Below are 12329 nucleotides of genomic sequence, written 5' to 3'. Positions count from 1 at the left end.
AGTTTTATCAGAACATGTTGTCAGACAGTGCATTTCCACCTTCAAAGGCAGGGGGTAAAACCAGTCTTGTTTAACCATTTTGTCTTTCTGAATCAGATAGAAAAAAGAAGAGGCACCAGCTGAACACAGCAGGATAAAGGAAAAATAAGTAAATGAATAGACTTCTTAAAATAAAGATGTTAGACTTACACCTTCACATCTATCACATTTTTTCTTCTAAAGTTTTGGGTCCTTCTGGTGCTTCTTTTTTATGCGTTTATTGGGTTGTTCAGAGTTTGAGTTTTGAGTAGTTGACTTTAGTTTTACTTGTCATTTATTTTGAGTTCTTGCAGGGAGTGGAGGAATAATTTCTGTTCCGCTGGCCATCTGGGATTCACTTGCAGACTTTCTGACTCAGTAGCTTTTCCTGAAGTCTGTGTACTCAGACAAAGAGCTCATTTCTATGTGCCTCTTCCTACTCTGCACCTGCTGTTGAGAGCATTCACATGTAGATGTATCAGAACCGTTTTACTCCCCAGGCTCCCAAAGTTCAGAGGTTGGAATGGACCATTGTCCCTTAGTGCTACCTCTTGCCGTCCAGATTGTAAACATACCTCCTCTCTTGCTTCAACCTGGAACTTCAGAGAGTGGTTGTAACCGTGATGGGATATTGCGGAAAAGACCAGCAGCTTTTCTATTTGTGCAAAGCCTGGACAGCACATTTTGGGGAGCTGTCAGGCAATCAGAGAGCATTCTGTCAGCAACACGTGGACTAATAACTTAAAATTTATATTTAGCCCTCACACTTTTGCAGTGACATAGATTCAGTGAAATTCTTCTTTGTCTTCAATTACTTGTTCTTGACTTTTTAATTGTAATCAGATTGGTGAATGTTTCTAAAATACATGTGTTAAAATGATGGTTTACATATACTTTATCATTCCAGAAGTAATATATTTATATTTTTTGCACAACGTTATTCAGTCATGATTTAGGAAAACACTTCTATTTTTTAATTTCTTTTAGCAGGCTGTTTTTCATAGAATTCTTGTCGGCAGAATATATTGTGTATAGTACCATATAAATATAAATAAAGTTAACATTTACTATAGCCTTTGCTCAACATTACTAAATATTGTGCATGTCCGGTCCATAATGTGAAAGCTCAGTAATTACTATTATTGACATTTGTTGTTATTCTATATTACTTATGTTCAAAATGATGGTAATACTGTTTTTAAAGTCCATTGATGACATGACTTTAAAAATATACTTTTTACAGAGTTAAACATTTTTAACTAGAATTATAATATTCATTTTAGGACATTAAGATATAACAGTGGTTTATATTTATAATCTAAATTGACTTGTTTCCAAATGAAAAACAACTTTATTATATGTTTAAGAAAAAAAAAAAAACAACCTTTGCGGGCTCCTTGGTGATGCAGTTGGTTAAGCTTCTGATTCTTGGTTTAGGCTCAGGTTGTGATTAGGGTCTTGAGATCAAGCCCTGCATCTAGCTCTTTTCCTTCTCCCTCTATCCCTCCCATCCACCCTCCCCCTCACTCTCTCTCTCCCTCAGATAAATAAATAAATCTTGAAAAGGAAAAAAAAAACTTGGAATAATATTTATGATTTGAAAATATTCTAAAGTGTTCAGTTGCTCCTGAGGCTTAAAGTGATTATGGTTAGGGAGGGAAATTTGGGATTTTTGTTTACAACACTGCAATGGGTCTATTTTGGCTGTGTGATCACAAAATAAGAGGATGAGACCAGACCAGGGAGTGTGTCATATTGCCAGAATCATTGCTATGATTTTTGTCTGGCCCAGTAATGCCCAGTAATTGAGAAATCTAGATACTATGGCCAGAGATTACAGTTTGGGGAAGTGGAAGTGCATAGGAGAGTGGAACTCTGTCTTAGCCTGGTTGATTAGCCTGCAGTTCAGAAGTAATCATAGCTAGAGTTTGGGAATCGGTGACTTCCTTACTTACATACCCCTTCAAGGGTCACAGCAGAATAAATTTGAAACTCAACAGAGTTTGCAAGGCTTTAACACAACGTGGCTCCTGTCCTGTCTGGCTCATCTGCATTTCCATATTCTGCTCTCCATCCATACTAAAATTGTCCTTGTACATGGTCTCTATATATGTCCTCACCCCAACTCCAGCCAACACTTCTTGGGTCTTCTCATGTTGTTCTCTTTGCCTCGAGTACTTGGTCTTGCCCATTTCTTTAGTTCATTTTTCCTTAATCTTTCAGATTGTGGTTTGTTGTCACTTCTGCCTAGACTTCGTGGGTGATCAAGATCGAATATGAGATGGCTGCTTCAGGCCTTCATAGCTTTCTACATTGGCCCTTACTCTGCCCTTGTCCTGGCTATGAGGTCCTTGCTGGGCACCTATCTCTCTCCTCTTCTGAGTGTAAAGGGTGGGAGCTGTAACTATGCCAGTGCTGAGTCTTGTTCCATATTCTGTGGACAGCTACTCATACCATGCTCTACTTAAGAGGTCCCCCTCAAAGACCTCTTCAGTGTCTGCTGAATGAATGAAAACAGATAAACCCACAGCATAGATCTGGGTATACTATCCTCCAAGAACATGAAGTAGCATCTCAATTAGAGACAATGATAGTGAATTTTTTTTTTAGTAGCTTAGAGATTTTTTTTATTATGTTCAATTAGCCAACATATAATACATCATTAGTTTTTGATGTAGTATTCAATGATTCATTAGTTGCATATGACACTCAGTGCTTATTATATCACACAGATAGTGAATATTTGTTAAAGACTGATTGATTGATTGATTGATTGATTTGAGAGAGAGGGAGTATGGAGCAGGGGGACAAAGGGAGAGGGAGAGAGAGAATCTCAAGCAGACTTCCCACTGAGTGTGGAGCCTAGCTGGGTGCTAGATCACAGGACTCTGAGATCATGACCCAAGCTGAAATCAAAGAGTCAAATGTTTATTTTACTGAGCCACCCAAGTACCCTGAAAGAATGACAGTGTATATTTTTAAGACTCTTAATACATATAATCGTGATGTTTCTGAGAAAAGATAAGGCCATCTAGATGTCATCAGAGTCCTTTAAAATGAGCACTCAACAGCATGGGATCCTTTTTGTTTTCTGTAAGTTTGAAAAAATTTTAGCAAATGTAAGTGCTCAAAACCAGTGTGGTATGTAAAATTTTATACTTGTTTTATTTTTATTGAGACAAATGGATTAAAAACTATGCTCCTCGGTGGTATTTTTGTCTCTTTTGCTCATTTTATTTCTTGAGATACAAGTATTTTGCTAATTAATTTTTGTGAGCTGCTTATATATCTAAAATATTGGCCTTCGATTTACTAGCAAATCTTCTTACACTTTTAAATTTAATCTGATTAACGTATTTTGGGGGCAGGAGGCACAATGTTAAAACCATCTAGATAGCCGTATCTATTATTGACATTTTCCTTGGCAATTCTTATTACCTGGCTGGCTCAGTCAATAGAGCACATGACTTTTAATCTCAGGGTTGTGAGTTCAAGCCCCATGCTGGGTGTAGAGATTACTTAAAAATAAAACTTTAAGAAATAGATATAGTTAAAAGGAGATATTGAGAAATCTCTGCAATTTTATAAAAATGGGATTACACTTTTTAATCTAGGTATTTTCCATAGACACTGTGTGAATTTCTTGCTGTGGTATTATATATTTTGCCAAAAAAATCCCCACAAACCTCTTCTTAATATCCGCTTAGTATTTTAATATGTGCACATATTATAATCTATTTAGCCAAATCTATATTGCGGGACATTCAAGTTATTTTCAGCTTACTGACGTAAAAATTTCTATAACAAACATTCTTTTTCATATAATTTTGGGTATCTTTGTAATTTTACCCTTAGGAAAGCCATTTCTATATCCAAGGTTATGAAATATTTTAAGGTTGTCGATATATTTTGCCAATTACCTTTTATAATGATGCCAATTTACACTCATCGTGAAATGTAAGAGAGCGCCCATTTCCTCTCTTCCTTATCAAACCTAAATACAGTAGTCCCCCCTTATCAACAGTTTCACTTACCCATGGGTCAGAAGCCAATGACCCTCCTCCTGACATATCATCAGACCAGTAGTAACCTAAAGCTGCACCACAATGCCTATGTCATTTAGCTCATTTCATCTCATCACCACAGTGCCTATGTCATTTAGCTCATTTCATCTCATCACTAGACATTTTATCATCTCACATTATCACAAAAAGTAGGGTGAGTACAGTACAATAAGATATTTTGAGAGAGAGAGAGAGAGAGAGAGAGAGACCACATTCACATAGCTTTTATTACACTATATTCTTCTAAGTGTTCTCTTTTATTATTAGTTATTATTGTTAATCTCTTCCTGTGCTTAACTTATAAATTAAACTTTATCATAGGTATGTATGCATAGGGGGAAATATAGTAAATGTATAGTTCAGAGCTATCTGCCATCTAAGGTGTCTACTAGGAATCTTTGGGACATATAACCCATGGATTGGGGGAGCTACTGAATTTTAATTTTCAATTCTATATACAAACCTAATTTTTAACTATTAGTGAGCTAGTAAAATAAACATCTGTACCCCTTGGGTACCTGGCAGTCACAAACACAGATTCTCTCTTGAATAATGCATTTTCAACCCATGACTCGAAGGCTTCTCACTGGTCGCATTTCCCAAATGCACACACATGCACACACCCATGCATATATACAGTCACAAAACATAAGGAAACATAAAAGCACCACCAAAATAAAAAAGCAGAGTCATACTCACAAGGATTTTAAAAATTGGAATTATAGATACAAAATAAGTACCTTTAGAAGAATAATGGTTTAAAAAATAAGGAAGAAATATCTGACTGTAAAAATGAACTAATGGTTTAAAAATATAAAAAAGAAATAACTGACTGTAAAAATGAACAGTTTGTTTTTTAAAGGGACCAAATGGAACTGATAGAGATTAAAAATGTAAAACTCAAAATTAAAAAACTCAGTGGGTAAGTTAAATGTTATAGGAGAGACAGGTGAGAAGAAAATAGGCAAGCTAAAGGAGAATTCCAAAGTGATGCCCAGCATGAGGCACAGAGAGACAAAGAAATTAAAAAAAAAAAAAAAAGAGAGAGAGAGAGAGAAAATAGTTTATCTGACAAATGGGCTCACCAGAGTTCTGTATGGGGTGAAAGGGATGCAGAGGGAAAACATTCAAAAAGGTAGGTCTGAGAACTGAACAAAATTAAGGAGACCTAGAAATACTCAGATACAATGTAGGATTGGGGGGAAACATCCACACCTAAAAGAATTCTAGTGATTCTATGATCTTATGCAGAATAGTAAAGACAAAATGATCTAAAGAGCAGCATAGAGAAAAGACAGAGTGACAGAGTACTAGCTAACATCTCAAATGCATCAAAGGAAACCCGAAGACTGGAGAATTATGCCTTCAAAAATGCTGTGAGAAAATAAATGAAATTAAAATAGTTTACTCAAGGAAATGGTCTTCCAAGGAAAACATTATTCCATGAGAGGACCTACAAAGTAAAAATTTGATTCTTTGAAGAGAATATCAAAATCGATAAACTTCTGGCAAGAAAAAAAGCAAAAGCAATAATATCAAAAATGAAAAAGGACCCATAGCTACAGGAAGTTTAAAAAATTGATAAGCAAATAATATAAACATCCCTCTGAACAACCATTAAACGATCAAAAGAAATTAAGCATGGTCTAAGTAAGTGGGAGATACAGTCTGGAACTTGACAAACATCCTCAAACTTACGTGAAAGAATAAAAGACTGTATAAACAACTGGATAGGGGAACCTCACTACCAGATCTGAAGTCTTTTTGTAAAGCTATTATACTATGGAATAGATTAATTGAATAATGTCCCAGACAGCAGATCAGTGAGAAAAGAACAAGCTTGCAAATGATACTGGAACAACTGATATCAAGATTAAAAAAACAAACAAGCAAACATGAAAAGTATGTTCTATTGCAAACCAAACACAAAAATGAAAAAAGAAAGGTATTAAACAATTAAAAAATTGTGTGAACCTGGGGCGCCTGGGTGGCTCAGTCATTAAGCGTCTACTTTTGGCTCAGGGCGTGATCCCAAGGACCTGGGATCGAGCCCCAACTTGGGCTCCCTGCTCAGTGGGAAGCCTGATGCAAGGCTTGATCCCAGGACCTTGGGATCATGACCTGAGCCAAAGGCAGACACTGAACTGAATGAACCACCCAGGCATATCAATGTTCTCCTCCTTAATTTTCAAACCCACTTTTTCCCCTTTGTGGGTCTTCATGGCTATGTTGATAGGAAGATAAGAAATCAGATAAGAAAAGATATTGATCTGATGCTATCTTACTTCCTAGGCCTAATTCATTTTTTTTTTTTCAAAGAAAAATAAAGGTTTTAGGAAGGAAAAAAAAAGTTTTTAAGGAGTATAGACTGTTTAATTTAGAGGGAAGTTTTCCTAACAGACAAAATAATTGAAATGGCTTTAGTTGTACTGCTACTTAATGCTTTCATTTTATGCCATTTTAATATGGAACTTTTAATAAAAATCACTTGAAAAATAAAAACCCTGACACATAATTATTTTTTCTCCTTAATCTCCTTTAGGTTGCTGATGTCAAGTCTTTCTCAGGACCTTTTAATGTCTTGCCTGTGAAGACAAAATGGAGTAACATTGGCTTTCATATCCTTCTATTTGATCTGGAAAATCTTGTTGAACTTTTGCTGCCAACTCCAATCTGTGACGTTGACCCTTCTAATTCATTCTATGGTAGTGAGATCCTGAGAAGAGCCAAAAGCACAGTGGAGAAGAAAACACTGACGCTGAAAAGAAATAAAACTGCCTGTGGTTCTCTCTCAGCAGAAGTGCAAGCCAAGCCTTTTGGTGAGAACCCAGCCCAAGGAGATAATGCTGTCAAATTCTTAGAAGAAAGTGATGGCATTAAAAGGCAGAAAAAAACAAAGAACTCCAAAAAGATGCACCCGGAACCATCAAGAAAAATGGATGCCAGCATCACAATAGATGCAGCTAAATTGTTCCTATCTTGCTTTTTGCCATGGGGACTGGATAAAGAATTAGATAATCTCTGCATTAAGCATCTCAATATTTTAAAGCTTCAGGGTTCTGTTTCTTTAGGACTTGCTGCAAATGAAGACCGCTTCTCATTGATGCTGCCAGGGTGGGATGTATGCAGTGCTGAAACGAAAACAGACTATTCAAAAGTTAATTTATTTTCCAAAAAAGTTTTGGACTTGTCAAACAAGTACACGTCCACTCTTCCAAATCAGGTTGGAATGCCAAGAGGATTGGAGAATAATTGTAATTCTTTGCAAGAGTCGGACACTATAGTTTATTTACTGAGCAGACTATTTGTAGTTAATAAGTTAGTTAACATGCCTTTAGAGCTGGCATGTGGAACTGACAGGTAAGATATGCGTAAATATTTTGACTACTATTATTTGGGACATTAAAAGAATCATAATTACTTGCTGTATTTGGCTCTTTACCCTCCCTCCCTCCTCTTCTTCCTTCCTTTCTTCCTTTTTTCAGATCAAGAGTAAATATGCAACAGCTCCTTCAGCTCAAAACACATTTAAGAAAAACTTCCTCTTAATTCTTTGGAATCAGAGAATAATTTGGGCAATTAATCTATATATTTAAAAATGTATTCATTCAAAAAATATCCATTGCTCTCATAATATGTACCAGGAAAATCCTAGTGCTGGGCGCTGAATGATTTAATAGATAGGTAGACCGAGAGATAGACGATAGTTTGATTCATACACACCTTGAAATCCATTTTACTTGCTGTGAATTAAATATGAACAAAGAACATTTAAGTAAATGCCAGTGATATTTCATATATCATCGGAGAAAGTTTTACAGTTTCATAGCCCAAGTCCCACCATTTAATTTATACTTTGTTGTACTAAGCTAGAGGTGGCAATCAGTAATTCATTTACAAAAAGTACAGTTGAATAAAAATAGCTCTTGTTTTTTGAATATTTAATATCTATTAGTCACCATGTAAGTACTTTACTTACCTGATATCACTTAATATGCAAGGCTGGCATATAGGTACTATTATTTTGCTCTTTTAAAGATGAGGATATTGAGTCTTATGGCGAAAAGGTATCAACTCCAAGATTAATTCAGCTTCTTAGAGGCTGATTCAAAGCTGAGCACCAGTCTAATTCCAGAGCCTGATTCATTACTAACCTTAACTCTGTGTGTCTGCCTTCTTCTATTGCTAAAATTCAGTATAGTTTTTCAGTCTGACATTAGAGGATTGAATTTACAATTTACAGCATGTGCCCTTAGTCTACAGAAGAAATTTCTCATTTGATTCAAATGATTAAAAAAAGAAAGAAAGAAAGAAAAAGGCACATGAAATAAATAGAAAACATCAAAAGTAGGGTAAAGAAATGCGGAAAAATCTTGGTAGTATAGGTAAGTATTTTGGTGTTCAGAGTAAAGAGAGTAATTAGTGTGAGTGGAAACCATGGGAACGCTTTTACAGAAAGCACTTCCCACTATGTGGTGGTAAATGGTCCTTGACGTTTCTGTTCTGTGATAGGAGCTCCGTTCCAGGCACTGAACGGTCAGCACCATTCCTGCCCTCGGTGGGCCTACCCTTTGGTAGGAAGGCTCTGTGGATTATTTAGGATCTGATGTTATGCTTCCTTCCATTATAATGCAAGGTTTCCCATTTTCTGTTCTGTGACCCTATTTTGGAGACATAGACTGGTAAAATTCTGTGGTTTTATACTAAATTTTTCTCTGTTTTCTTTTCATACATAATATGTATATGTAATACATATTATATATACACACACACATATATATACACATGTTTAAGTTTCATATAGCCTTCTTTTACTTTTCTCTTCTTCCTGTAACTAAGAAGATTACGAAGCACTGAACGTATGATAAGCAAAAAAATGCAGTCAGCCTGGAGCCTGAAAACCTGGGAATAAATCCTGCTTTTGATGTTTAACTAGCCATGTGTAGCTCTGGACAAGTCACTTACCCGCTCTGAGCCTTGCTTTCCTCATTTAGAAAATGAGGTTTGTGGGCTAGGCGGCCACTAAGATTTCTTCAAATTCTTGAAAACGTGGGTTGTTAACAAATTGTATCTGCCTAATCATGATCCCACAGAGCCAGTGAGGGACTTGGTTAATGTGTGATGGAGGTTTTCATTCTGAGTTGGCTGCAGATAGGGAGTTCAGGATGTGCAGGGTGTGTCTGGTGCCCTGAGGGGGGATCCTGGGCTGTCAGCCTGCCTTCCGCTAAAAATTGCCACCATACATTAGTTAACTCTTTACGAAATTCTTCATTAAAAAAAAATTATTGAAAGAGTTGTCCGGATTAGAGACTGCTTCCAGAAATCAGTCACTTCAACTTGGATTTGCTGTTGGACAGCATGGCAATTTTTGGGAAATCAAAATAATGTGCATTGGATTTGTCCATTTCACTAACATTTCACTGTGGTTGTGAATGTGGAGAAATCCTTGTGGGCTTCACAATGGGGTGCATGACGTAACTGCATTTTAAGGAAAGAGCCATCTGCCTATGACAATATCCCTGAACAGTACCTGAAAGTTGCTATGATTAAATCACTGGTCTGGAGTAGAACTCACCTTCCTCAGGTCCTTAGAGGACCTGTGGAGAACTGTGGCAGATGTCAACATATTAAGATTCAGAATATATTGCACTTACCACAAATTACATGACCTATCGTAGTGGAGCTCCTCCTGGAAAAGTGAGTCACAAAATAATTCTGGTAACCTAAAATTCAAAACTGGGATTAAGGTTTTAGGTAGGAACAAAGTGGGGAAATTTACCAAAGAGATTACTGTTGGAGAACATTGCTTAAAAAATAACCTATGTTCAGTTCCCAAATTTTTTAAAAGTGGTCATACACTCAAATCTTCAATTTATTTCTAAAAATACTTTTCATATATCTTTAATGATATCCTCTATTTTTCCTCCGACAGGTCTTTCAAAATGGAATCTGTGCACAACAAGGCAAAAAGTCCTGGGAATGAAGTTTTTACTATTTCAAGCTTCTGTGGTTACTTACGAAATGGTAAAGGACTTAGAGATACAAGTCTGATTTTTTTTTTTTCCTCTATGAAATAGAATAACTGGCCCATCTACAACTGGGTCTCCTGCTACAGTTTGGAATGAGCAGTGTTTGCATTTATTGTTTGATTTAGTCTGCATTTCACATGGCTGTACTTTTGTATTATATTTGAAATACATGTGATTTTTTATTAAAATGAATAGTGTTACAAGACATGTAATGTGATGAATTTTATCAAAAGATCTTTGAAATGCCTGAAAGTCTGAAACTTTTTGGCAAAAGAAATATTTAGATATTAAATTAAGGTCACCTGTGATTTATGGGGAAGTTTATTACATCAGTATCTTTATTACCAAATAAGTGATTATTATATTAGAGAATTTTATAGCTTTTTCAGAAGGTTATATAATGATCCTTGAATTCTTCTGAGTAATAGTCTTGGTGTTTAGATTTTCTTTTGATGCCAGATAGCCAATTTATCCTCAAAACCTGCTTCTCTAAATCTTTGACATCTCAGTAAAGCAAATCTGCCCTTCTCGTGATTCAAGCCAAGAATTTTGGTGTCATTTTGACTCACCCCCCGACCTTTTTTTTTTTTTTTTTTTTTTGTGCACCCAATCTTTTAGTAAATATATTGGTTCTCCCTTCAGAATATATCCCAGATTCTGTTTCTATTTACCCAGAGACCACACCCCAGAGCCTTCATCTCTCCTTGCCTCCTAACCTAACCACCCTTCGGCTCCTATTTCTCCTTCCTGTACTTTATTCACCATCAAGCAGTCAGAATGACCCATTGGAAACTAAGTCAGAACCTTATGCTTCTGCTTAAAACCTTTCACCTGCTTCTGTTCCGCTCTGAATAAAAGGCACAGTCTTTAGGAGAGCGTACAAGGCCCAGTATAATCTGGTTTTTCTGCCTTTTTTTTTTTTTAATATTTTATTTATTTATTTGACAGAGCAAGGGATCACAAGTAGGCAGAGAGGCAGGCAGAGACAGAGAGGGAAGCAGGCTCCCCGCTGAGCAGAGAGCCTGAGGTGGGGCTTGATCCCAGGACCCTTGGATCATGACCTGAGCTGCAGGCAGAGGCTCAACCCAGTGAGCCACCGAGGCGCCCCCTGGTTGTTCTGCTTCTGTCATTGCAACGACCACCACTCCCATCTGACACCATCTCTTTGTACTTACTTACCCCTTGCTTCATGTGATCCAGCTACACCGGACCTTTTACTCTGACCCAAACAAGATGGGCAGGTCTTAGGGCCTTTGTGCTAGCTCTTCTCCTGCCTGGAATGCTCTTTTCTCAGATCACAGAGGTCAACCGGCTGCCTCCTGCCTCCATCTTACATCCTTGGTTCTTGCTTGGACCCCATTTTATCAATGAAGGTGCCCTCCTTTCTCCCCAGCACGCTCTGTCCCATTCCCTCCTTTACTGTTTTCCATAATTCTTTTCACTCTAATGTAATATATATCTTTTTTTTTTCATTTGCCATCTGTGTCCTGCTACTAAACTGTAAGCTCCATGGGGGTTATTATTTTTTTATGACAGTTTTATTTACTGCTGTATCCCCAATTCCCAGAACAAAGCCTTCAAGGAATTAAGCAAATACCTTTGGATTCATGTGTGAATAGTAAATAGAATAATGGTTTTGGAAACAGATGGCTGAGGTTTAAGATCTAGTTCTAACACTTACCACTTGTACAGCTTTGGGCATGTCTTTTACTCCTTTAAACCTGTATTTACTACACTTGTAAAATGGGAATGAGATTTTAGACTTGATGAAGTTATGCATTATGCCATCGACACATTGAGATGCCCTGAATAATGGTCCATAGGGGCCTTCTCAAGGCTACTAAAAAGAATATTTGGAATATTTTAAACTGAGAGTTATTAATAGCTTCCAATTTTTGCGTGTCTAGTATATTCAAAGAATTATGCCATTGGCTTTACACATATTCTCTCTATATAGAAACAACCTTGCACAGTAGGAAGAACTATCTTGTTTTACCCTTCGGAAAACTGGGGCTCATGGAAATTAGATGATTCCACTCAGAGACAAAGAGCTGCTGAGCAGAGGGGCCAGGATTCCAGGCCAACTCTGGTCCCAAACCACTTGCTCTTTGCATTACATCAGCACACTTCTCAGGATCCCAACTAGTATTTTCTCTAAAAGGTCCCAGTCTGGGCTGCCTGCCTTCTCTTCAAGCCATAGCCCTTATTAGGGCATTTC

The 12329-nt window shown here is 36.9% G+C and overlaps 1 protein-coding gene across 2 annotated transcripts in view; it reads left to right on the top strand.

The window, feature by feature from the left end:
* Positions 1-12329, top strand: part of WDR72 (WD repeat domain 72) — a 212070-nt gene that overhangs the window by 112636 nt on the left and 87105 nt on the right. For both annotated transcript variants that reach the window (XM_004755388.3, XM_004755389.3), the window contains exons 15-16: positions 6625-7442; positions 10015-10106. In XM_004755388.3, the coding sequence (XP_004755445.1) occupies positions 6625-7442; positions 10015-10106 (910 nt within the window). The remainder of the gene's footprint in view (positions 1-6624; positions 7443-10014; positions 10107-12329) is intronic.

Source organism: Mustela putorius, unplaced genomic scaffold (genome assembly GCF_011764305.1).
Source record: "Mustela putorius furo isolate JIRA1106 unplaced genomic scaffold, ASM1176430v1.1 tig00003898_pilon_pilon_pilon, whole genome shotgun sequence".
Lineage (NCBI taxonomy): Eukaryota > Metazoa > Chordata > Mammalia > Carnivora > Mustelidae > Mustela > Mustela putorius.
Note: the sequence above shows the minus strand (reverse complement) of the source record. Positions and strands in the feature narration are given on the sequence as shown.